At 42.5% G+C, this 26,380-nt stretch overlaps 1 protein-coding gene across 3 annotated transcripts in view; it reads left to right on the top strand.

The window, feature by feature from the left end:
• The window catches only part of rasa2 (RAS p21 protein activator 2), a 103,445-nt gene that overhangs the window by 11,417 nt on the left and 65,648 nt on the right, over positions 1-26,380 (top strand). For all 3 annotated transcript variants that reach the window (XR_013124730.1, XM_076988751.1, XM_076988759.1), the window contains exon 2: positions 11,837-11,960. Coding sequence is in view for 2 of the 3 variants with exons in the window: in XM_076988751.1 (XP_076844866.1) it covers positions 11,837-11,960 (124 nt within the window). In the remaining variant the exon portion in view is untranslated. The remainder of the gene's footprint in view (positions 1-11,836; positions 11,961-26,380) is intronic.

The raw sequence follows: 26,380 nt of genomic DNA on the forward strand, positions 1-26,380 counted from the left end.
CTTTTGACTTTTTGTCAATCAACAATACACCACATAGCCTAGGCCTACATTGAATGAGATGGTGTTGCTTGGTGGTTCAGACAAAAAAAACCCACAAGTTCAGTAAGCTACAAAGGAAAATAAATAAGCATTATAGGAATATAATAAAGGTACTAGTAAAATGGTTAAATGCAAATGTTTAAATGTTAATGCATTGAGCTAAACAGATAGATGGCCAGGAGGAGGAGTGGTCCCTGAATGTGGATGCCCTGCTTCGTATGTTGCAGAAACTTTCAAGAGGTCAACATAAAACATTGGAGCTGGCTCTGGCAGTTCAGCAATGAAGCAAAAGGACAGTTCCTGATCATTTCCACTGCCCACAACACCTCTGATGATTTCTGGACAGATGCCTTCTAGACAAAGATGTGGTTGATCTGCATAAGGGAACATTAAGATTCTCATAAGTCTCTCAACAAAAGCTTTGATGTCATGCCTTCTCTGTTACCCCTTACTTCCTGTCCCTTCTGTACTTCAGCATCATCCAGTCCATTCTATTGTATAGCTATAGTTAAAGACGTGAGAGGTGCGCTCGTGACGTTAAGCACAAATGTTAATTTTAACAGCACAAACGTAGCACAAACGAATGAGACCAGTTTGGAGTGATTTGGACATGGAGGGGGGCTGGTGATGTCACAGGTCAAAAATGTATTTTTTAATTACTCAAAAGCCTTAATACTAGATAAAGTTTAAGATTCTTTGTCACATGTATAAATTGTGGTGATACAAGATACACAGTGAAATGAATATGTGACTGTTCCTAGACTATGCGGCAGTAAAAAGAGAATTACAATTAAATATATAGATAAATCAACAATTAAGTAATTTACAATTTACAGTATTTATAAGATATCAAATATCTTAACTATAGAAGTAAAAATAAATTATAGAAGTAAAAAGAGAATAAATAATCTACAACATACATGTAAATGGATCTATAAGTGACTGAGTGTCAGATAAGGTGGTTGTGTGTCTGATGAAGAGCAGAATGGAATGGAATGGACCACGTGTGTTATGTGTTTTGTGTATCCGTTGTGTTTAGTGTCCGAATGATCTGAGGGTAAAGGCTCCTCCTCAGCCTCTCAGTTCTGGCCCTGATGGAACGTAGCCATTGCCCTGAGGGTAGCCATACAAACAGACTATGGTTTGGGTGGTGAATGTCCTTACTGAGGTGTTTCCCAGATGCTCTGCACTGCCTGGAGTAAATGTCTTGAGGTTTTGGCAGTACAGTCCTGGTGATGCGCTCAGAGCAGCGTATCACTCTTTCGAGGTCTTTCTTGTCCTGTGCGTTGCCGTTACCAAACCAGGTAGTGATGTTACCAAAAACAGACCCAATGGTGACAGACAAGAAGAGTTCCAGCAGTGCTGTGGAGATCTTGAATTTCTTCAGCCACCTGAGATGGTACAAGCGTTGCCTCGCCTTCTTTATCTGGGTGGAGATGTGTGTGGACCATGTCAGGTCCTCAGAGATGTGGACTCTGAGGTACTTGTAGCTACTCACTTTCTCAACTGGAGTGTCATTGATTTGGAGAGGTGTATATGAAGTCCTCCTCTTCTCCCTTCTAAAGTCAACTACCTTATCCTTGGTCTTAGATACATTCATTTCCAGGTTGTTGACTCCACACCATGATTACAGTTGCTCCACCTCACACAGGTAGGCCTTATCATTGTTGGAGATTAGGCCTACCTGCAAAAATGTATCATCTGCAAATTTCACAATGGTGTTGGAGCTATGGGTGGCTGTACAGTCATGTGTGTACAGCGAGTACAGGAGTGGGCTCAATACACATCTTTTGGGGGTGCAGATACTGAGGGATTTTGAGCTGGATGTAAAATTTCCCATCTTGACCACTTGAGGTCTGTCAGTCAGGAAGCTCTGTACTCGGGAACGCAATGAGTGGTTTAGCCCCAGATCATAGAGTTTCGTGACCAGCCGAGCTGTAGTCCACAAACAGTAGGCATGCATAGTTCCCTTTTCTATTGTCGAGATGGGTGAGGATAGTGTGGAGAATGTATGCAATGGCATAATCAGTATTCCTGTTGCTACGGTAGGCGAACTGAAGTGGGTCCAGTGTAGGGGGGAAGGATGAACAGATGAAGTCCTTGATCAGCTTTTCAAAGCACTTCATGATCACAGAGGTGAGAGCCACTGGGCGGTAGTCATTCAGACAGGATGGGTTGGTCTTCTTGGGAACAGGGATAATTGTAGATTTTTTGAAGCATCTCGGGACGACAGAATGGGCCAGGGATAAATTGAATATGGTAGTAAACACAGGGGCCAGCTGATCAGCGCAAGATTTTAGTACCCTCTTAGGGATGCCATCAGGACCAGCTGCCTTCCTGCTATTTACCCGTTTCAGAGCTTTTCTCATGTCTCCCTCAGAAATGGTGAGAGGGTGGTCCTCACTGGTCAGGTTGCACGCCATTGTAACATTAGTGTTATTTGCTAAGCTAGCAATGCTAACGGCATTAGCATAATCGGTGCTAACCTCGAAACAGGCATAAGAGTCATATCCCCAGTGCTCAGTCCTGTGTTGTATGCAGTAGTACGAGCTTTAATGGCCTTACGAATTGTTCTGTCTACCCACGGTTTCTGATTAGGAAAGATCTTAACAGTCACCATAGGCACGATATCATCCGTTACTTTGGCTACAAAGCTTGTAACTACCTCCGTGAACTCGTCAACGTCATCAGAGCTCACCTGAAACATGTCCCAGTCGACATAACTCAACGCATCCTGAAGTGTGGCTTCTGATTGGGCAGACCAGCGTCTTATCACTCTGGTTGACGGAGCTTCTTGTTTTAGTCTTTATTTATATTCCGGCATGAGGAAAATGACGGCATGGTCTGATGTCCCAAAAGCCGGGCGAGAGATGGCTTTATAGGCATTCTTGAATATTGTGTAACAGTGGTCCAGTGTACTTGTTCACAAAGCAAACCTTAAGAGAGTTATGCCCAACTTGCAGCTTGTGCAACGAGAGGTTGCACAAGCTGCAAGTTGGGCATAACTCTCTTAAGGTTTGCTTTGTTAAAATCACCAGCTACAATGAACGCAGTGTCTGGGTGTTTAGCGTAGTGGGCATTAACAACATCATGTAGTGAGGCTAGAGCAATGTTCGTGTCCGCCTGTGGTGGAATATAAATGGCTATAGTGATGACTGAGGTAAACTCACGAGGCAGGTAGAAAGGGCGACTGAGAATAGCCAAGTGCTCCATATTTGGTGAGCAGGAGCGCGACAGAACCGAGCTATTCTTAGGATCACACCATTTGTTGTTGGTCATGAAACACACACCTCCGCCTTTAGATTTCCCAGAATCCGCCGTCCTGTCCATTCGAAATGGAGAAAATTTCAGCAGGTTGTACAGCATGGTCTGGAATGGTAGGAGTGAGCCATGTCTTCGTGAAACAAAGAATGTTACAGTCACGTATGTCCCTTTGGAAGCAGACTCGAGCCCTGATGTCGTCCAGCTTGTTATCCAACGATTGTACATTGGCGAGCAGAATACTGGCAGTTAGTCTTCGTCTCCATTGTTGTTCGAGTCCTCATTCCGGAGGATGTCTGTTGGACTAGTCGAGCTATCGCGCAAGTCCTCAGAGAAAAGGTAAATTGACCTGGTTTTTATTTCTAAAAGTGTAAGTCATATGTGATCAGTGCCAGTGACGGAGTGGTAAAATTACTAAGAAAAACTAAATAAACAGCTATTATAAAGCATAGTCTGAGCGGAGCAGTCACGACGGCGTCTGGTCTAACCCACGCTCTCTTGAGAGGCGAAATATAAAATAGAAACAAAAATATTTAGAGCACAAATAGGCACAAACTGCAGTGTTATTTCAGCATTTTGGGTTTGATGGGGGACCAGCTTCACGCAGGTAAAGCTCCAGACTATTCTCCGTCCTGGCTCCAAGATGGTGGAACGATCTTCCATTAGCTGCTAGGACTGCAGAGTCTATTGCTATCTTCAAGCGTATACTGAAGACTCACCTGTTTGTTGTGTTCTTACCAGAGCACTAACTCGGCTGATACCATTTGCCGTTGTTCTTAAATTGTATGTCTGTCTATGGTTATTTGTGCTTCTTGGCAAACATTTAACTTGCAAAACACTAGGTAATGACATTGACTCCTGTAGTTTAGTAGTAGTCTGACTCGATGGTATCTTGAATTCTGGCCTATCCGTACTATTACTTAGGATGAATTCTGTGATCAGATGCAAAGCACTTTGTAAGTTGCTCTGGATAAGAGCGTCTGCTAAATGCCGTAAATGTAAAATGTAAATTCCTTTATCCAGGCCCTTATTCAGTTTATTTATGTTGAGCAGATTTTGTGTGATAAATTTTTCTTTGTTTTATTTCCTCCCATGTATAAGTTTAGCCACAAAAACATACTAGCAGTTATATATTCCCATCAAGCACAGACTATAAACTGTAATTAATATTATAGCCTATAATGTTAAAGGTCTTCATAGTTCTATAAAAAGGAAGAAAATTCTAAACCAGTTAAAACATGCAAATTGCCTGAACTCACCAATCTGATAATGAACATGATAAGCTTAAAAAATCCTGGGCAGATAAAGTATATTATTCCTCATATATGTCAGGGAGAAAAATGGGTCTATTTATTCTATTTCTACCTAGTCTCTGAGGTGTCTCTTCGACTCTGAGGTCTGGTCAATAATGACATTCCCCAGTCCCACCAGGATTTAGCGGGCCTTTTTTGTGATTGTTTCGGGCTAAAATGTTTGATGTTGCCGGTGTTTTCAAAAAAATTGCGATGCATGTTGCGGTGTGTTTTTTGCTTTTTTTTTTTTTTTTTGTGATTACATTGCAATAGGGAGTAAATGTTGTATGGTTTCCTCTATTTAGTCCATTTTAATTATCTATTTACCTATTTATTTCAGGGTTGCCAACTTTTCAAGATCGCTTGGAGTGAGATTTGAACCTAGAAGAGGTGGCGAGTGTAAATTGTTGACGGGGGGTGGCGAACGTAAGTTGTTACCGGTTGGGGGGTGTAAAATGGACACAGATCACCAGTGGTTGGCGCCAGAGCGAACTAGTAACTCACTGAATCATAGATGTGGATCAGAGGTAAATAAACTAGATTTTATTTCGGCATGAGAAATCGGATGTGTGGCGTGAGAGCGTGTGAAGACAGTCAAATGCGTGTGTCTCACGCTCAATGCATGAGAGTTGGCAACCCTGTTATTTACCCATGTATTTATTGTCCATTTATTTAGATCTCCCTATGGGTATTATGCTTCTTATCCTGTTTTACCCCTGGTTTTAACACTTCAAGCAATGATTTTATTTCTCTAATTCTTTGTGGTATGAAATCAGTGACTGTATATATAATGGACGGTACGTCACTGTTGACTCCCATTGTGAACTTTTGAAGCCACCAAGATGGCCGCACGGACGCTGCCATCTTGGATGCGCTTGCGCAGTAGATGAAAATTGGTGCCAGAGCATGCGCGTTCAATCCGGTAGGCAGGACAGTATCTCCGCCAGAGACCGTATCTCCGCCCCGACATTCGTTAGGATACGCCCACCAGTATAGACACTTTTGATGTTTTACAAAATAAACAAAAGTAAAAGGTTTTAATACTGCTGTCGAGAGTTTTGCTGTTGAGCGTGTTCAAGTTTGAGCGTCTGGTACTGGATGTCAACCAACGCAGCTATTAACTGTCAATCACCTTATCGGCACACCCCTTTAAATAACACTTAATAACTTCTATAAAATCTGTTTATCGTAGAGAAAAACTCTGGGAGAGATACTAATGCAATGGGGTCTTATAGAATTGACAAAATTCAATTGCTCAAAAAACTTATTTTACGTGTAATAAAAATTCAAAGTTTCTCGTCCGGCCCGTTCACTTACATGGGAATGGGCGGGGTTAAAAGTTGTACTGCAGCCAGCCACTAGAGGGCAGCTGACACACGGAGGCTTCACTTTTCACTCGTCCTGTCCACTTGTATATACGGTCTCTATATGAAATAGTTTGGGCAGGAATGATCCCTCTCAAGTTTTGTATGCCCCGCACCCTGAAACACAGGTCTTGGGACAGAGAATGCACAATGATCCCTCTCACTTTCTTGAAAGGATCCCTCGAAGTGCAACAGCTCGGTGGCAGAAATGGACTTTCTGTCTCTTAAAAGACTATGAAAAATCACTTGGAGTGGATGGGCTGGTGCTAGAAATGTTGAAATTGTTGGAAATACATGTATGAACCCATCATTGTGAAACAATCAAACACTGAAAACAAAAAAAAAATGGTTTACCCCCGCTTTCATGTAGTATACCGCGATACTGCTTTTCCTGATCTTTTGCCGATATTTTCGTCGGCAAGTGTGAAATGTTCGCCTCGCTCATTCTGCTTTCAGTCTGCTCCTCTTGAACGTATACACGGAAGTATGGCGGGAGTTTGTCGACGTCACATCAAGACGACATCAGTGATTGGTAAAATTTGCAGGAAAGTTGCGGTGATTGGCTGAAGTTGCAACACTGCCCTGAATTTGCGGGGTTTGCTTGAATTTGCGTTGAAGTTGCAAATCGCAACATCGCGAAATTCTGGAGGGTCTGATTCCCAGCCATACTGAGCCCTCTGGTGGTATTGGAGTATCAGTCTCTGCTTGTTTGTTTATTACACTTTCCTCTTTGTCAGATATTTCTTCACTTCTAAGGGGTTCCTGTTTGGTCTCTGGCATTTCAAACTTCTTTACATGTGTTGTATTTTTACGACAACATACTACGGTTGGAGATTGAACAAAAACTTGGTTTTCAGATTAGCCTAAAACTTTGTGTGGTGTTGAATTGAACGGTGTTATAAACTTGTCCACTTTGTCTTGTTGGACCAGTACTGTCTCTAACATCCACTTTTGAATACTGAGCCCCTCTTTGCTTATCTGTATAGCAGTATTGTCCATGCCAGGCCACCGCACTTTTATTCTGAGATGTTTTGTCCCTATTATTCCTAAGTGTCTTTCATGAGCTAGTGCAAGTGTCTTTGCTTGAAGTTTAGAAAAATGTCTCCACCTAAGTATTACATGTAATACAGATTTTCATGGCCTCACATGATCAGTTTTCAAATGGTAGCACTAAAGTAGTGAATGAATCATACAGCATGACAGTTGCAGTAAAAATACAAAACCTAAAATTTTTTGAATCTCTTTTAATGTGATCAAAAGTGAATTATTTCTAATTGTTTCAACCATATGTGTATTTGTATAAATATGTACCTTAATTAAGCTGAAGGTGCTGGAAAAAATGAAAAATGGACCTTGAAAGAGCCGTACATGCGCTTGAATTCCACATTGTAAAGGTGGATGAACTCTGCAAACACAGCGCTGAAGAGCAGAACGCGACCTCGACACGCCACAGCGGAGCCCCCGCGATTGCGATTGCTACCCGTATTTTCTGGATGAAAATGGCCATTTGCTGTGATGAATAATTAATGTCTATCTCTTTCTATGCATAGAAACTAGGGGTGGGCATAGATTAATTTTTTTTTATTAATTAATCTCACTGAAATCTTGAAATGAATCTAGATTAAAATGGCTCATTCAGAATATGCGTGTTACCCAAGTAATGACTAAACTTTGGTAACACGCATATTCTGAATGAGCCTAAAAAAGTGTGAGGTTCCAGACGTGGCCTCGGAGAGTTAGGGGGAGCGTATATTCGCAACATGCTCGCGAGGCTGAGGACGAGGGACTGGCAGGCTACTACCGTAGACTCGCGGATGAAGCCTGGTCGAACCTTGCCTGTCAGTCGGCGAGGGACTCCTCTCCTCTAGCAAGAGAGGTGCACAAAGGTAGAGGAGGAGACGTGATGCTCGCCAGCGGAGAGGTGGTGCTTGCGCTGCCAGAGGTCGAGTTCGGGGATGAAGACTCCGAAGAGGAGAAGTATTCTCCCTCAGTGTGCTCGGAAAGCACTGTGTACTACGAGGGGGATGACATCAGCCCCCCTCCGTCGGAGTATACCGCTGACCCAGAGGAGTATGGTGAGAGTGTCAGCCCCCCTCCGTCCGAGTATGAGGAGGAGAGGGAAAACTCAGAGAAGGAGGAGTATTCTCCCTCAGTGTACTCGGAGAGCACCGTTTACTACGAGGGGGGTGACGTCAGCCCCCCTCCGTCCGAGTACGAGGAGGAAGCCAGTTCCCTTCGGCCCGAAGGAAGGAGCAAGCTCGGGAGAGGAGGCAGAGTGTCGGCACCCTTCAGAGTGCTCCAAGGTGACTGTGAAGTTGTGGGGGAGGGGCCACCGGGCCAAGGACGCTCCATGGTCCGGCCCAGAAACAGGAGCCTGCGCAAGCTACTAGGGCTCCCGATGCGGGGGAGTGACCGGGGGGGAAGGGTGTTCTAGGCTGGTGTGTGGCGTGCTCTCCGCCACGGGTCGACATCTCCCGGGCACGTGGGATTCCGGCGGCTCCGGACCCGCCCATCGTTGTGGCTCCGGGGCTTTGTTGCTGTAATAGGCACCCCGGGACGGGTAGTGCCATTGGTGGGGGGCTCTGTCACGCTACAGCTCCGAACTCCTCCCTTCGGGCGTGAGTTAATGTAGTCCATATCTTTATATGTACGTGTGTGTGTGTGTGTGTGTGTGTGTGTGTGCGCACTTTTTTCGTTAGACTAATGTGTTTCAAGTGGTGCTTGTTAGGCTACGTGTATATAGTGTGTGTGTTTGTATAGTTTGGTGCTCGTCTTTAGTGTGAACTGTTTAAACGTGATAGTTGTTATTTGTGAAACACGCCGTGAGCGTGTCCTGTCAATTTGTGTTTGACTGCTGTTCCATGAGCATGTCCTGCTGAATAAATGTAGCCTTTATTCGAACGCACCTAGTCTTTTTATACTCGACTCCCTCGCATCTGTTATACTAAAGATTTTTTCAGACATTTAATATTACATGCTTACTTTAATAAAAATGGCCAAGACACTCAAAATATACTCCATGATGTCAGTGAAAACCTTGACTTTTCTTAATATAACTCAAGTAAATCTTCCTGCACACCTCCTACAGGTGAATTTGAAACATTGGATTGTTATATTAACTTCTGTGAAAGAGAAATTATTAGAAACTTACTAGTAGGGGTGCACGATATGGCCTAGAATTGCGATGTGCGATAACATTGTTGGATATCCCGATATCGATGTGAAACTCGATAATTTAAGATTAAAAGACAGAAAAAAAGACAATAGTGTCTCTCTGAACAGCAGCACGTTAATTTGTTTTGTTTTTTTACTGTGTAATGAATCCAGAATAATTCCAAATATTTTGCAGGTTTATTCAATAATAGATTCAATCTAGGTTTATACTATCACGAGTGACCGTAGCGCGACTCCACACACCTTGCGTGAACCTCCGCGAACGGCGGAAGCGTTTAATCTTGCCGTGTCACATTCTTTGCAGTGTTGTCCGAAACTATATGTAGGCCTATTAGTATTAAAAAAACAACCCTCAAATACAAGGGAATGAACATTTACCTGACCAATTTTAATGTTGCTTTGTGTTTCAGGTTTGAAAAGTGCTGGAATTTATGCTAAAGTACTTGAAGATGCTTGAAATTGTAACTACTTTGTTTCACAACAAATTCCAGGACGAAACATGAGAGAACATGAAGACGTTAAGATTGGGTGTTTTGAAAATAAACAACCATTAAATAATGTGATAAAAAAGCGAATTATTTAGAATAAGTTGGAGTATATGTATAAATATTTAACTTAATTAAGTTTAACGTGCTGGGAATTATTGAAATGGACCTTGAAACAAGTGCTTGAATTCCACCTTGTATAGGTGTATGAACCCTGCAAACATGACTGTTCTCATTGCGCTGAGACGCGGCGCGCGCGAACTTACAAAATTTGAGAAGTGCACGACCTCGTGAATCGACAGCGCGCGAGGCCATCGCGCACGGGCGAAGCCACCGCGATTACGTTCTTTTCGCCTCGCAGACCCTCGCGCCGTGTCAAGTGTAAACCAGGCTTAAACCAAATCACATGTCTGATGAGCGTGTTCACCTCACTCTGCCTCTTGCCTACTTACGTCACGTGATCATAGTCTGCAGCGCGAATAGCTCCCTCTATTGCTGGACGAGGATAATGCAATTTGAGTTTGCTGTTATTCAAGGAGTTATCGTGGCTCTTTCGATGTGTTTATTGTGAAACTTCACATCGCGATAACGATAAAAATACAATTAATCGTGCAGCCCTACTTACTAGAAAACTTAATCTACCTATGGAAGAATACTCAGTCCTTAAAAATGTAAACAAAAGGAGTGACATTGTTATTAAACCAGCTGATAAGGTGGAGCTGTTGTTGTCTGGAGAAAAGACCTTCAAGAAGGAAGCAATCAACCAGCTTTCTGACACTACTTTTTATAGGCAGACCAACTCTAATATCACTCCACAGATAGTCTTCTATCCAGGCCACTGGATAGAATCATGCCATTTCAGCAGGAGACCTCCCTGATTCTCCATGCAATATGTAGCTGTTTCTGTCTTTTTCCAAAAAATCAAAAGGAAAATAAGCCTAGACGTCCCACTGTATCAGTGATGTTTCAGTGAATTTTACTAATTTTTTGTAGTTTAAATACCACCATCCATTATAAACCTACAGACCCATTCCTCATTTCAAGGCCTGCAAAAACTCAAGTCCTCGCTCACATCTAATTAGACTTAAGCGAATCTGTAGTGACAGACTTCCTCCTGAAGATTTCCTTCCTGAAAATGACATCTGCACAAAGGGGTTGGAAATCTCCTGTATTCTCTTTTATATACGGTAGAACCCCGGAAATCGACCGCCTCAGTACTCTACATATTCATATTTCGACGCAAAGTTTTTGAGAGAATTTTGTCTCGGAGCTCGAACAAAGCTTCGGAATCCGACCCGACTCATGACTTTTCTAAACAAAATACAGTTTGTGCTTCAGTCACATGCCACTAGTTGGCATTAGTTGCCGTTGTTGTTCAATGGGTTTTAAACCATTTTGAGGCTGTGCTCCAAGCTTTTGCTGTCTTTTTGTTGTTTCTTGTGGTTTTTGTGGTGTTCTGGTTTAGACAAAAAAAACATGGGTCCCAAGAAAGACATGGCAGAAAAGCAGAAGAGGAAAACGATAAATACAACAATAGAGTTGAAAAAGGCATTCATGTGACTGACTTTGCATTTGTATTCAACTTGATGATTAAGAATGTATTAATCAGTTTTCAGTTATTTTTTAATGGGGAAAATTGATTTGAACTCAACTGCATCACTTCTCGACGCTCCTTCTGGAACGAATTAGCGTCGAGTTCCGGGGTTCTACTGTATTTACAATTGATACTATTAGTAAAGCAAAAGTATTTCTTGTCAAATTGCTTGATTAATTAATGCAATAATCATAGAACACTTGATCAGTTTTCAAATGCCAAACTCCATTGGCTCTGTTTTATTTTTCTTAATTAATCACTGGTATTTGATTAGTATTTGATAAAGTTCTTTTTTCTTAGTGCCAGTACATATGTTAAATAATTTGAGGTTGTTGTATGTTTGTGTGTGAGGGTGTTGTGGTGCATGTGTAGTCATAATCAAATCTTTGTGTCTGTGGAGCCTACATTTGTATACATGTTATTATGTGTATGTTTGTGGGAGCAGATTTCAAATGTACAAATGTGAAGTCAGCCAGCTTTACACGAGTTCCACACCCATGTGTGCATCCCCATCATGTAGCTGCCATTACAAACTTCTTATTCTAGTGTCTCACTGCCTGAAGTTCTCTGTTGAGCTGTCTGTGTGTACACTCATGTTGTCCTATGCTGCTTGTGTTCTGTCTCCAGGTGAAGGGAGGAACCTGGGTGTAGGCTCCGGGTCAAACCGAATACGAGATGTTGGGACCTTCTGCACCATAAGTCTGGACCAGGAGGAGGTGTTTCGCACTAAAGTTTATGAAAAGAGCCTGAGGTGAGAATTGAACACGTGGGATCTTATAATTGATTCATGGAACCTTTTTGCTGGATAACAGAGATTCTGTTCTATTGTCTATTTTCCTTAAAGCAGCTGCTTCCTCCATGAAAGGTTTTCCTTGTTTAATTTCACAACCATGTGTTTTTCTCCATATTCAAAGGACTTCACTGGCTGTGGCTAAGGAAGTGTGTCCACCCACGCATTCTTCTGCTTCTCTCCCTGTCTCTCTCTCTCTTTCACACAATATCATGCGTTCCTGTTTTCACTCGTGGTCTGTCAGTCAGTCTCTGCTCTCTCCTGTTGTTTGACTGTAAGGTCAAGTGATATGTGTGAAACTGTGCATTCATGTGCATATAACTGCATGGGTCATAATTGCGTGTGAGTAAGGCAGAGCGACAAAGTTGCAGTGTGGGGGTGTGTGGATGTGGGTTGCCTTCTCAAACAATGTCTGAGGTATTTGATCATCACTCTGTGGTTAGGCACTGAAGTACTCTTGATAGCGACTTTTTAGGGTTCACACACGTAGTGTGTGAACCCTATGTTGTAATTGTTGTGATTTTTAGGGTTCACACACGTAGACACATGCTCATACTAATATTTGGCTTCTTTTTTATGAGACACACACACACATTTATACCTATATGTATGTATGCTTATATATGTATATGTATTAGTTAGGGGTGGGCATAGATTAATTTTTTTAATCTAGATTAATCTCAATGAAATCCTGAAATTAATCTAGATTAATCTATATTAAAATGGCTCATATGCGTGCTACCCAAGTAATGACTAAAAGTCAGTTTTTGAGATTTTGGTCCTCTGCAGTTTTAACAGTTAAAAATAATTATTTAAATAGCGACGAATCTAGCGCTAGAACCATGCAGAAAACCACCGCTCCGAGCTCCGCTCCGCTCCGAGCACCGCCCCTACTGTGCAATTTGGTTAGGAATACAACCGAGCGAAACTATCGAGTTGAAAGTCATCCTAGTTTGCTTACCCTTTTTGTCCCAGTTCCCAACACAACTTTAAGAATAGATTAACGGCAGTAATTTTTATATCGCCCGTTAACGGCCCACCACTAGTATTAGTATATGTTGTCATTGTTTGAGTACATACACTACCACACACATATACTAAATGTATGTATAGTTTGTATGCATATCTATAATATATGTATAGGATATGTCAGTCATGCCAGTGATGTCAGTCGTATCAGTCATATCAGACATGCCAGTCATATCAGTCCAGTCATGTCAGTTATATCAGTCCTTTCAATCATGTCAGTCGTGTTCTGCCAGTCATGTCAGTCATGTCATGCCAATCATTTCAGTGCAGTCATATAAGTCTGCCAGTCATATCAGTCATGTTACTTTTGTTCGTCATGCCAGTGAGGTCATGCCAATCATATCAGTTATGTCAGTCAAGCCAGTCATGTCAGTCATGTAATGCCAGGCTTTGCAGACTACATTCATACTTTGAATACACGGGCTGTCATGTTAGGCGTGCTAGGTGCAAGGAGTGAATTAACAAAGCATAGTCTCTGGCTCCCTCAATCTCTCTCTGTCGGTAATATACAGGCCCAATCATGTATAGATGCGTGCAGGCCTTCCTATATTGTTCACATAGATGCAGCCCTAGCCAGATGTGCTATTTCTGTGTCTCCCCTTCTGACACACGCAGATGCCATCACACATATCTGTAGAGCACACACTGACCAAACCCAAACAGCTTCTTTTCACTTTTAGGTCTAAAGGACATTTTGGGCTTCCTTTTGCCTATTGAGGCCAAAATGCCTATTCGTGTGTGAACCCGCCAATCGCCGCTTGCGGCTATATGACAAATTTATTTTCCTTCTTTCCCCAAAGATAATGATTAACAGTAAAATGGTGTTGTAATATAGTTCAAATAATCTCAGAACTTTTGTCGATCTTGCTGAGAATCTGGGAACCCTGATTTCCATGGGCTAACTTATTTACAGGTTGCATACATATACACTCTATTGCCAAAAGTATTTGTTCACCCATCCAGATTGTCGGAATCAGATCTCTTCCATGGCCACAGGTGTATAAAATTAAGCTCCTAGGCATGCAGACTGCTTTACAAACATTTGTGAAAGAATTGGTTGCTCTCAGGAGCTCAGTAATGGGACGTTACCTGTGCAACAAATCCAGTTGTGAAATTTCCACGCTCCTAAATATCCACAGTCAACTGTCAGCTGTATTATAAGAAAATAGAAGTGTTTGGGAATGACAGCAACTCTGCTACGAAGTGGTTGGCCACGTAAACTGACTGAGCAGGGTGCTGAAGTGCATACTACGAAGAGGTTGCCAAATTTCTGAAGAGTCAATCACGGGCCTACTATTTAAAAACATAATGATTATAAAATAAATAATTATAAAATAAAAGTAGTATAAAATAAGCTAATAATTGTGACGTTCGTGGGTCGGCGAAGGACGAGACACAGAATCCTTCCTTTATGACTGACATCACTTTTAATTCAGACACGGATTGCGCAATAGCGCACAGATAACAGAGACTCTCACACAGCAACGTGTAGACTTTAGACAACGACGAGCACATGACACTGCGCGAGCGCACATTAAATAGACAAACCACATAGCCCCACGTGATTACGAGACGATTCACAGGTGAGACACATTATTCACACGACATAGCCATCACCACAGAGTTCCGCTGACGCAGACAAGGCACGTGGACTACGAATACACACGCCCAAAAGGGAGGGGCCGGGGTCCTCAACGTGACAGGCGCCCCCTCCAAGGGCACTACCCGTCCCGGGGTGCCAACAGGACCGAGTGCCCCGAACCCACGACGATGGGCGGATCCGACGCGCTCAGTCCTGCGTCTGGGAGGTGACTGCCCCTGGCGAAGTGTCCGTCACGAATTGCCTAGCACACCTTCCCTGGGAAGACCGGGGAAAAAACGTTCGACACATTAAACGGCACAGTTACAAACACACACACAGGCACGCTTACACACAGTGGCACGAGAGGGAAGAATGGTTTAGGCAGACACATAGGGAGACTAACAAACACTGGTACACACACATCTGACATAGGCGCCAGGCTTTGCGCCAGGAAGAGAGCGAGTAGGGGAGAGAGGTCCGGAGCTGCTGGCACTGCGTTGGGCAGTCCCCCTCCTGCCTTCGCTGCGAACCCTCTTTGGACGTGCCCGGTGCAGCGCGGCGGTCGGATGTGCCCGGTGCAGCGCGGCGGGCGGACGTGCACGGTGCAGCGCGGCAGGCGGACGTGCGCGGTGCAGCGCGGCGGGCGGACGTGCCCGGTGCAGCGCGGCTGTAGGACGTGCCCGGCGCAGCGCGGCTGTAGGACGTGCCCGGCGCAGCGCGGCTGTAGGACGTGCCCGGCGCAGCGCGGCTGTAGGACGGGCCCGGCGCAGCGCGGCTGGCGGACGTACCAGGCGCAGCGTGAGGGAGCTCCTCCTCGTAGTCCATCAGCTTCTCCTCGCCCTCCAGGACCCCCTCCATGGACTCAGCCGGACTCTCACCCCGGGAATAGTCCATGGGGCTGGCCCTGGAAGGTCTGGAGGACGCGGTCTCTCCAGGAGTCCTCCTCCCTTTGACGGTTCTCATGGAGGAGGGAAGGCTCTCCTCCTCGTACTCCGTGTAGGAGTCGCTCTCGGGTATTCCCGAGCCCACAGACGGGGAATAGTCCTCTGCTCCGTACTCCACTGTGGACCTGTCGTCCTCCGACGGAGGGTAATGGTCCCGCTCCTCCTCACCCTCCTGGCCCTTGGGAGAGAGACCCACAGGCGGAGGGAGGTAGTCCTCCTCCTCTGACTCCTCCTCCTCTTTGCCGTAGTCTACGGTGGTGTCGGTGTAGACGGAGGGAGGGTACTCCTCTTCTTCCTCCCCCTCCCCAACATAGTCACGGTGGGAGCAGAGTAGATGGATGGAGGGTAATCCTCCTCCTCTGACTCCTCCTCGGAGTCCCCCTCCCCGAATTCGCTCTCTGGGGTGGACTCCGTAGCACCGAAGACGCAGGAGTCCACCCTCAGAGGCGAGAGGGCGCGTGCTGGATGGGGGCGTCGCTGGCGCTCACGCCAAATCCGCACCACCCCCTCGCGGAGCTCCTTGGCCAACTCGGGGTCCTGCGTCCTCCGTGCTGCGGCCAGCTGGAACGCGCAGACGGGATCCTGCTCCAGCTGCTCCTGCGTCGGGGGGTCCTCTTCCTCTACAAGCTTGCCCTCTGGTGGCGATGCCTGGTAGAACTCCGGGACGCTCACTCTTATGGGCGAGCCCTCCCGGGAAGGTGCGGGATGCCGCTCTCGCCACACTCGGACCACAGTCCGGTGGTACTCCTCCTTCAGCTCGGGAATAGTGGTCTCCCGAGCTGCGCAGAGCAGGTAGGAGCACTCCGGGTCCTCCATGAGCTGCGTCTGAGTTGGTGGAACTTCGCGGCGTGGGGGAGAAGGTGAAGAGCGGTGTTGCCGCTTACTGGGCTTCTTGCCCTTCTTCGGCTTGCCCTTGTAGCCCGGCATTTTGTTGGTGTCTCGAATGGCTCGTCGTTCTGTGACGTTCGTGGGTCGGCGAAGGACGAGACACAGAATCCTTCCTTTATGACTGACGTCACTTTTAATTCAGACACGGATTGCGCAATAGCGCACAGATAACGGAGACTCTCACACAGCAACGTGTAGACTTTAGACAACGACGAGCACAGGACACTGCGCGAGCGCACATTAAATAGACAAACCACATAGCCCCACGTGATTACGAGACGATTCACAGGTGAGACACATTATTCACACGACATAGCCATCACCACAGAGTCCCGCTGACGCAGACAAGGCACGTGGACTACGAATACACACGCCCAAAAGGGAGGGGCCGGGTTCCTCAACGTGACAATAATAATAATAATAATAATAATAATAATAATAATAATAATACATTTTATTTATAATCAGGGTTCCCACGGGTCCTTGAAATCCTTGAAAGTTTGTGAATCTGAAAAAATAAGTTCAAGGCCCTGGAAAGTTTTTGAAAACAGGCATAAAAGACAGCCGTCCTTGAAGGTCCTTGAATATTTTGGGGAGTTTGAAATTTCACATGAATTAAGACCGCAGTATATTTACAAAAGATTGCTATGAAAAAGATTGTCATAATGTTTTTAATTTCTCATCCTTTGTTAAAAAATATGATCTGATATGATAGTTGTAAAGATTTTAAGAAAGTCTGCAAAGTGATTCCTTTAGCATTAATTCAATTAATCAAAAATGTAATTTTATATTCAGAGTTGACTGTTTCGATGCCCATGTTAAAAGTGAATGACTAACTTAGTTGACTTCAAGTGTATTAACAAGATTATCACTCATGGTAAGAGACAAAAGATGTAATAGAGATAATTTAAAGAAACATCCTAATACAAATTATAAAACCACAATGGCTTGTCAAATTGCCCATATCTTCTAAAGTAAAAGAGACTCATTTCAAAAATAATAAATAAGATATATCCTGTAGCCATGTTTCTTGAAAGAAGATTTAAACATTATGTGGATTCATGTACCTTTTGTAAGTCAGAAGATGAATTCCAGGAGCATTTGTTTTTTCATGTCAACATTCACAAAGTTTTTGCATGGACACTAAACTCGATTAATCTCAAACTTAGCATTCTTTCTTTTGAAACCATTTTACTTTATGCGGAAAACATAAGTTCGGATTTCTCTGATGGCATAAATGTAGTCGTACTTTTAGCAAAATACCACATTCACTACAGTAAGTGGAGTGGTTAAAAGCCTTCTTTTCTCTTTATGAATGAATTAAATTCATATTACTCTTCATTAAGTAGATTAAAAAAATTGGAAAATGCTAGAATCTCACACCAGATTTCTCTAGAAATCTATAGTTCTAATCTCATTATACGGCTTTGCTCCTCTGTTTTATGTATGTACTGTATGTGTATATGCATATGTGTATTATTGTTATTATTATTTGTCTACTGTTTAAAAATTATATTGATTCTACCGGGCCTATGCTGACTTTTACTTTGCAAAAGTTTGGTCATTCTCCTGTAGAGAAATTTGTTTGTTCAGCACCGAAAGCTAGTGTTTCCTGTATGTAGTTAACGTATGTGTAGCCGCTTTATGTGAATGTCACCTTCTCACAGGTCCACTGCTAAATTGCCAGTCATGTTGAGTGTGAATTAAGTTTTCGTTTAATCAGCGCTTAATGTCATGCACAGAACATTTCAGGATGCATGGCTTGAAATGGCATTCGGTCTTTTGAATTTGCATTGAATTAACATCGTTTTTTGACAACATATTCAGGGGTAACAGTAGGTAAATGGTGCCAGGTGCAGTCCTTGAATTTGAGGAAGTTGGTCCTGGAAAGTCATTAAAAGGTCCTTGAATTTGATGTTAACCAAGGTGTAGGAACCCTGTATAATGCACTTTATTGTCTAGACAAATCTCAAAGTGCCACATCACATAAAATCATCAACAGCTAATAAGACAATAAATACAGGAGGCAGTAGTTAATTATTTAAACATCATATGTTCTGCTAAAAAGGAATGTTTTGAGTCCTTTTTTAAAACAATTAATTGTCTGTGGTGACCTCAGGTGGTCAGGGAGGACATTCCATAGACGGGGGGCAACAGAGCAAAATGCCCGGTCACCTGGTGCTAAGTTTAGTTCTTGGAGTAAGAAGGCGGTTGGAATTTGATGAGCGGAGGGAACGTGATGAGGATGGTGGGATGAGAAGATCCTTCAAGTAAGAAGGTGCGTTGCCATAGATGCACTGGTAAGTAAGGAGCGAGATTTTATATTCTATACGAACAGAGATGGGAAGCCAGTGAAGGGAGCAGAGAATGGGGGTGATGTGTTCCCCTATGAGGATGGCATTGCAATAGTCCAGTCTAGATGAAACAAATGCGTGTACCAGTTTTTCAGCATCCGGTCAGGTGAGGGTTGGACGTAATTTGGCGATGTTTCTGAGGTGATGAAACGAAATCTTGCAAAGGTGTTTAATATGTGAATCAAAGGTGAGGAGGGGATCAAATCTTACTCCAAGATTGATGACTGTTGTGGAAAGTGGTACATTTTGGCCGAAGAATGAGATGGTGGTTATGGGAGACGACTGGATTTGATGCTGGGTACCAACCAATATGGCTTCGGTTTTGTTACTATTTAACTGTAGGAAATTTTGTTTCATCCACATGTTTATCTCCTCCAGACATGCAGCTAGTGATGTTAAAGGGCTTGTTGTTGAGGGAGCTGTAGATGACTGTTTCCACTTATAAGTAGATTTGTATGTCATCTGCATAGCAGTGAAAAGAGATTCCATAGTGACTGATGACTTCACCAAGTGGGAGCAAGTATATAGTGAAGAGAACGGGGCCAAGAACTGACCCCTGGGGGACACCGCAGGTCATGGTATGTGTCCGGGACCTAGTCTTTCCAATGGAAATGCACTGTGTTCTGCCTATGAGATATGATTGAAACCAGGTTAGTACAGTGTCTGAGTCCAGTTGTGTGCTGTAGCCGATTTAGGAGTATATTATGATTCACGGTATCAAACGCAGCAGATAAGTCGAGAAGGATAAGGAGGGAGGGTGAACCAGCATCCGCAGCCATCAGTAGGTCATTCGTGACTATAACCAAAGCAGATTCGGTGCTATGAGCAGCTCGAAAACCAGACTGAAATTTTTCAAGAAGGTTGTTATATTTAAGGTGGTCCTGGAGGTGGGCTGCAACAACTTTTTCCAGTACTTTGGAAAGAAAAGGAAGATTGGAGATGGGTCTATAATTTGCAAGTACTTCAGGATCAAGGGAGGGGTTTTTTAAGCAATGGTGTAATTATGGCTGTTTTTAAAGCAGGAGGAACAAGCTATATAGTGATAATTCTACCCAGGCTTTAACATGTAAGGAGAAAAAAAAACCTTCCACTGCCTTTGAATGGCCCGTGCCCTGAGAAAATCACTATCCCATAGATACGTATTTAGCCTACTTAATTGTAACACTAAATAAATAAATAGTTAGGCCAGCATAAAAAATGTACTAATAATGGTAATTTAATGGTAATACATTTTTAAACTATATACTTTATTTTTCAAATACAATTACTCTTGTGCTTTGGCGTGCTGCGCGTTATGAAAAGCTGCATTTCCATTCTGCTTGAATGTTAATGATAAAAAGCGTCAGTTTAATTCTGTTAGAGGCGCATTTCATTTCAACAGTAGGCAACCTACCACGACACAGGAGTTGGTTGCAAAGAAAGGCACCACTTCGCCTATTTGGAATTTCTTTGGTTTTGAACCAGATGAGCGTGGCTGGCTGCCAAAAGATATAAATAAATGTGTCTGCAAGATTTGCAAATCCGTGGCCCATGTCACAGATGGACAGGCAAAAAACGTGATCTACGTGATCACCTGCATGTTCACCATCCTGAAGAATATGCAACCATCAAAGTGTCTGTGCATTCAGGGCTTGCCAAAAAAATGCAACCGACCATATCTGGGATGTTTGCGAAAAGCACTAAATATAAAACTGACAGTGACTGGTGGAAGGAGCTGACAGGTGTTGTAACTCGCTACCTGGCCAAAGAAATGGTATCGTTCAACACGGTGGGGAAACCCACTTTCAAGGCCATGCTACACACATTTGACAGGCAATACGAGTTGCAAGGCTGCAAATATTTTTCTAATACAGCTGTAACCAATCTGTTCAATGAGGTGAGAAGTGCCATCGCAGCTGTGTCAAGTGGAATATTTGGCCTTCACAACTGACATGTGGTCCAGCTGCAACATGATGCCATACATGTTTGTGACCGCACATTGTCAACCAAGAGTGGAGAATGTATGAATGCCAAATGGCTTCAAACCAGCGTCATGCCAGAGACTCACTCGGCGGACAATTTGGAGGATGCTCTGCGCAACACAATCACGGAGTGGGACATACAAGAAAAAAAGATCACCTGCATAACCTCTGACAATGGGGCAAACATCGTCGCTGCCATCTGGAAGCTCAAATGGCCATGGCTGAGTTGCTTTGGCCACAACCTGAATTTTGCCATCAACAACTCCCTTGTGCAACAGAAGGCGAGTACAGACCGTGCATTTGCAGTTTGCAGAGCTGTCAATGCTGCGTTTTCCCACAGCTGGCTACGGCGAAATGAGCTTCAGAAAGCGAAGATGGAAATGAACCATCCTGAGCATTCACTGATCACGGTAATATTTTAAACAATTCTAACAACTTAAGACTATCATTTCAATTTGTATATAGCTTTTAAAATAATTAGCACTAGGTTTGGCCAATTTTATCATTTAATGTGCAGCACATTGTTAGGCCGACTTAAAGTGGATAACTAGCCTGTGTCTTTACTGACTGGATTGTGCCACGCGATGGGGCTCGAAACAGCAAATGGTGGAAAGAATGCTGGAGCAAGCCATCAAACATGTATTTGCTGAAGACAAAAGCCACCGACCACTGCCCCAGCTGACATGGCAGAACATAAGTGTTCTAGAATCCATGAGCAAGGCGCTGAAGCCATTTCACAGATATTCTTTCTGGGGAAAACTGTCACCGTGTCCTCCCTGGTACCCATGCTGGGGCATCTAGAAAGTGTGTTTGAGAGATGCGAGGATGATTCTGAATTGACAGCCAACTTGAAGCGTGTTGTTCTGGAGCAGATGGAGTGCAGATATGAAGACACCACCCAGAGGACCCTGCACAAAGCCAGACTGCTTGACCCCAGGTACAGAGGCAACCACATGACCCTCCCTGCACTTCGCTCTACAAAATCTGAGCTGATTGAAGACGTCGTGGCAGAGATCATTCCCTTAAATGCAACAACAGGCCTGACACATAGCGGAGAAGAGGAAGCGGGAGAAAGCACCCCAAAAAAAGCCCCCCAAAAAGAAGGCGTCTTTGGGGAGCCTTTTAGGGAAGAGGAGGACCAGAGAATTAATGCTCACAGACTAGCAAAGAGTTGAGGCAGAAATGGCCATCTACCTGCAGGAAAGTGCTATAGACGGGGAAGAGGATCCACTGATATGATGGAAAAATAACCATAGCAGGTTTCCGCTAATGGCAAAAATCGCATGAAAATATCTTTGCATATGTGCTACCAGCATGCCCTCAGAATGAGTTTTCAGCACCGCAGGTAGTGTGGTCACTAGGGGTGGGAATCTCCAAGTACTCTACGATTCGATTACGATTCAGAGGTCTGCGATTTGATTATAAAACGATTATCAATGCATCTTGGTAGTAGCAATCCATGATGAATTAACTTTTTTTTAATTTATTTTATTTCCATTTTAAAACTCCCATTTTATTTTAAATTTAATCAAATGAAAGCAATATGGCAAGTACAAGGCCACACATTCCAGAGAACTGAACAAAGAAATACACACTGAAAAAGTGCACCTGTAGCAGCATGTTTGCAGTAAATTAACAGATTTCGGCAAATGCCAATTCTTAACCAACATTATGTACAAACAAATATGTGGTATCAAAACCACAGCGTCCACACGAGTAGAATTATGTGCTAGCAGCTGACTTAAAACAATATCCTGGGAATAGAACTCCTCAGACAAAATCAGAAATTTACCAAAATCACAAACAACTTTTCATACACACGTTCAGAATTCTGTGCAATCAGCTCTAATTAAAAAATAATGCTTGTACACTTCAGCATATTTTGAATAGCTAATACCTTAAATGCCTTCCTTATATAAAAATAAAGATTCCAAGACTTCAGACTAAACATTGAAAAATACAGCGTCCCGTCTAGGAGATATTATCTCGGCTCCAATGTGTGCAGCAGGGCGCGAAAGCCCTGGTTCTCAACGACTGAATACGGACGCAAATCCTTCACTATTAAAGTTGAGAGTTCAACACAAAGCGAATTTTAATGTTACTTTGTGTTCCAGGTTTGAAAAGTGCTGGAATTTAGGCTAAAGTACTTGAAAATGCTTGAAATTGTAACTACTTCGTTTCACAACAAATAGCTATCTGACTGAACAGTTCTCTTGTATTACAAATACGAGCCTCTTGTAATTCCAGGACGAAACATGAGAGAACGTGAAGACGTTAAGATTTGGCGTTTTGAAAATAAACAACCATTAAATTATGTGATAAAAAAGCGAATTATTTCGAATAATTGAGTATATGTATAAATATTTAACTTGATTAAGTTTAACGTGCTGGGAAATATTGAAATGGACCTTGAAAGTGACGTACAAGTGCTTTAATTACACCTTGTATAGGTGTATGAAACATGACTTTGTTCATTGCGCTGAAACGCGGCGCGCGCGAAGTTACAAAATTCGAGAGGTGCTCGACCTCTCTTTTTTTTTTTTTTTTTTTAAGAGCAGTATTTCCAAAGAGTGCCACACAGGGGCAGTGTGCGCGTGTGCCTCCTCTCTGCAGAATAAAGCCTGGTTTATACTTTCGGGAGTGACCGTAGCGCGTGATTCCGCCCACCTCGCGTGAACGGTGGAAGCGTTTATACATTCCACGCAGTGTTCTCCGAAAGAATATGTGGTAGTATAAAGAAACACCCCTCAAAAACAGGGGAAGGAACATTTATGACTAACTAATGTTGCTTTGTATTTCAGGTTTGAAAAGTGCTGGAATTTAGGCTAAAGTACTTGAAAATGCTTGAAATTGTAACTACTTAGTTTCACAACAAATAGCTGTCTGACTGAACAGTTCTCTTGTATTACGTTAACAAATACGAGCCTCTTGTAATTCCAGGACGAAACATGAGAGAACGTGAAGACGTTAAGATTGGGTGTTTTGAAAAGAAACCACCATTAAATAATGTGATTAAAAGCAAATTATTTCCAGTCATTACGAGTATATGTATAAATATTTAACATAATTAAGTTTATTGTGCTGGGAAATATTGAACTGTGAAAGTGACTTTGTTCATTGCGCTGAGGCCGGTCTGCAAACGGTGCTCTAAAGCTGTACCAACCAAAGGAGCTAATCGATTCTTTTTACATAAAATGCGCTTTCGTTTGACCCAACCAAGCTGCCGTAATGCACAGAACAGGTTGTAATGCTAAAATGGCAGCTAAAGCAAACGCAGTGTGTTTGCAGCCCGTCTTAATAAGCAAGGAAAGCAGCAGAAGTGCTGTGTGGAAATACTTGGAAAACCGAAGGACATGAACAAGCCAGTTTGCAAGCGGTGCTTTTGGAACATTTCAACGAAGGGCGCTAAAACCTGGTTTATATACTTGACATAATCGCGGTGACCTCGCACGCTGTCGATTGGCGAGGTTGTGCACCTTGAATTTTGTAACTTAACGTGCGCCGCAACGCAATGAACAAAGTCGTGTTTGCAGGGTTCATACACATTTACAAGGTGGAATTAAAGCATTTGTACGTCACTTTCAATGTCCCTTTCAATATTTCCCAGCACGTTAAACATTAGTTAAATATTTATACATATGCTCATATACTTTATCACATTATTTAATGGTTGTTTATTTTCAAAATGCCCAATCTTAACGTCTTCACGTTCTCTCATGTTTCGTCCTGGAATTACAAGAGGCTCATATTTGTTAACGTAATACAGGAGAACCGTTCAGTCAGACAGCTATTTGTTTCAAGCATTTTCAAGCACTTTAAACTAAATTCCAGCACTTTTCAAACCTGAAACACAAAGCAACATTAAAATTGGTCAGGTAAATGTTCCTTCCCCTGTTTTTGAGGGGTGTTTCTTTATACTACCACATATTGTTTCGAACAAGCGGTTCGAGCAGAGTCGCGTGAGGGGTGCGGACTCGCGAAAGTATAAACCTAGCTTAATACAACGAATCTGGCCAAACACCTGAAGGCATGCAGATTTGTACAAATAATTCCAAGAGGTTGGTGATTATTCCCATTTCTAGTATTATAGCATACAAAATTGTGTCCGATTATGGTATCCTAGCAAATGTTTGTCATATTCTTGGTTTAAGAGCCATAAGTGCGACAGCATACAGGGAGGAAAAAAAAGTGATCGTACTACAACGGATCAATCATCTATGAATATTGAACTCTACTCTAATACTGAAGTTTTTGTTACATAAAGACTTGGTTACTTAAAGTTGTTTAAAGTATACTTAAAATACACTTTTTTCACTAGCCTTTGCACTTGACTTCTAAATGTGAATTCAAGTGCACTATTATTTATGTTAATTTATATTAATGAGCAATTATTTATTTTTCTGTTTTAATGTGGTAGGGACTATACCTTTTATTTGACATTTGTGAAACAAAATACAATATTCGTTTGTTTATAAAAAAAAATAAAAAGGCTTTAAAACGGAAATGAGCACAGTATCTGACTTTGGTATCGAAAATGGTTTCGAATTTCAATACTTTTTAAAGTATCGTATCGAAGTTGTAATTCTTAGTATCGTGACAACACTAGTTATTACAGTTTAGCGCATTTCGGGAAGTCATGCTTTCTGTTTGTTTTATATTTTTCTTGCTCTTATTATATTTTCATTCATTATTCTTTCCTTCATTTGTTGTTCTACTGTGATATAGTGAAATCCATGATTTATTTTAAAGCTTTTTGCTTTTTCAAAAAAAGGTAAATGCCATAGCCATTCATAAGCTCTGTCACTTCGTTTTCTTGTTCAACTTTTAATAAACGTGTTTACAAACACCTTTGTGTAAATTTTATTTTGTAGCCTTTGCACTGCAAAATTAATGCTTTCGCTGAAGTTGAACGTCATACTTCGGTAGAACGTCATACTTCGGTAGATCGTCATACTTTGGTTGACAATGAGCAAGTTTCCCGACGCACAAAGAGCAGGTTATTCTATTTGCATGAATAACATGAAATGTTTAAAATTAATACAGACACGTAGAAAAAAAATGAAGACAAGCTATAACCTAGATATAAATAATATCCTAATATTAATAATAGTAATACTAGAATAATACTAATAAATAATATAATATGCCAATTAGGCATATTTGTAGCAGTAGGGTATTTTAATTTTCATCCCTGATTCTAGTTCATATAAGTTATATACCTGATTTGATCATTTTCTGTACAATCCCTGCTAAAGTTTTAGGTGAAGGAGACCTAAAGAACAGACCCTCCAGAATTTCGCGATGTTGTGATTTGCAACTTCAACGCAAATTCAAGTAAATTCCATGAATTCAGGGCGGTGTTGCAACTTCAGCCAATCACGGCAACTTTCCCGCAAATTTGACCAATCACTGATGTCATCTTGATGTGACGTCGACAAACTTCTGCCTTACTTACTGAGCGAGGTGAACGTTTCACACTTGCCGACGAAAATAACAGCAAAAGATCGGGAAAAGCAGTATCCCGGTACACTACATGAAAGCGGGGGTAAACTGTTTTTTTTTTTGTATGTTTTCAGTGTTTTGTTTCACAACGATGGGTTCATACATTTCCAACACAATGTTT

Source organism: Brachyhypopomus gauderio, chromosome 2, assembly GCF_052324685.1.
Source record: "Brachyhypopomus gauderio isolate BG-103 chromosome 2, BGAUD_0.2, whole genome shotgun sequence".
In the NCBI taxonomy this organism is placed as follows: Eukaryota; Metazoa; Chordata; class Actinopteri; order Gymnotiformes; family Hypopomidae; genus Brachyhypopomus; species Brachyhypopomus gauderio.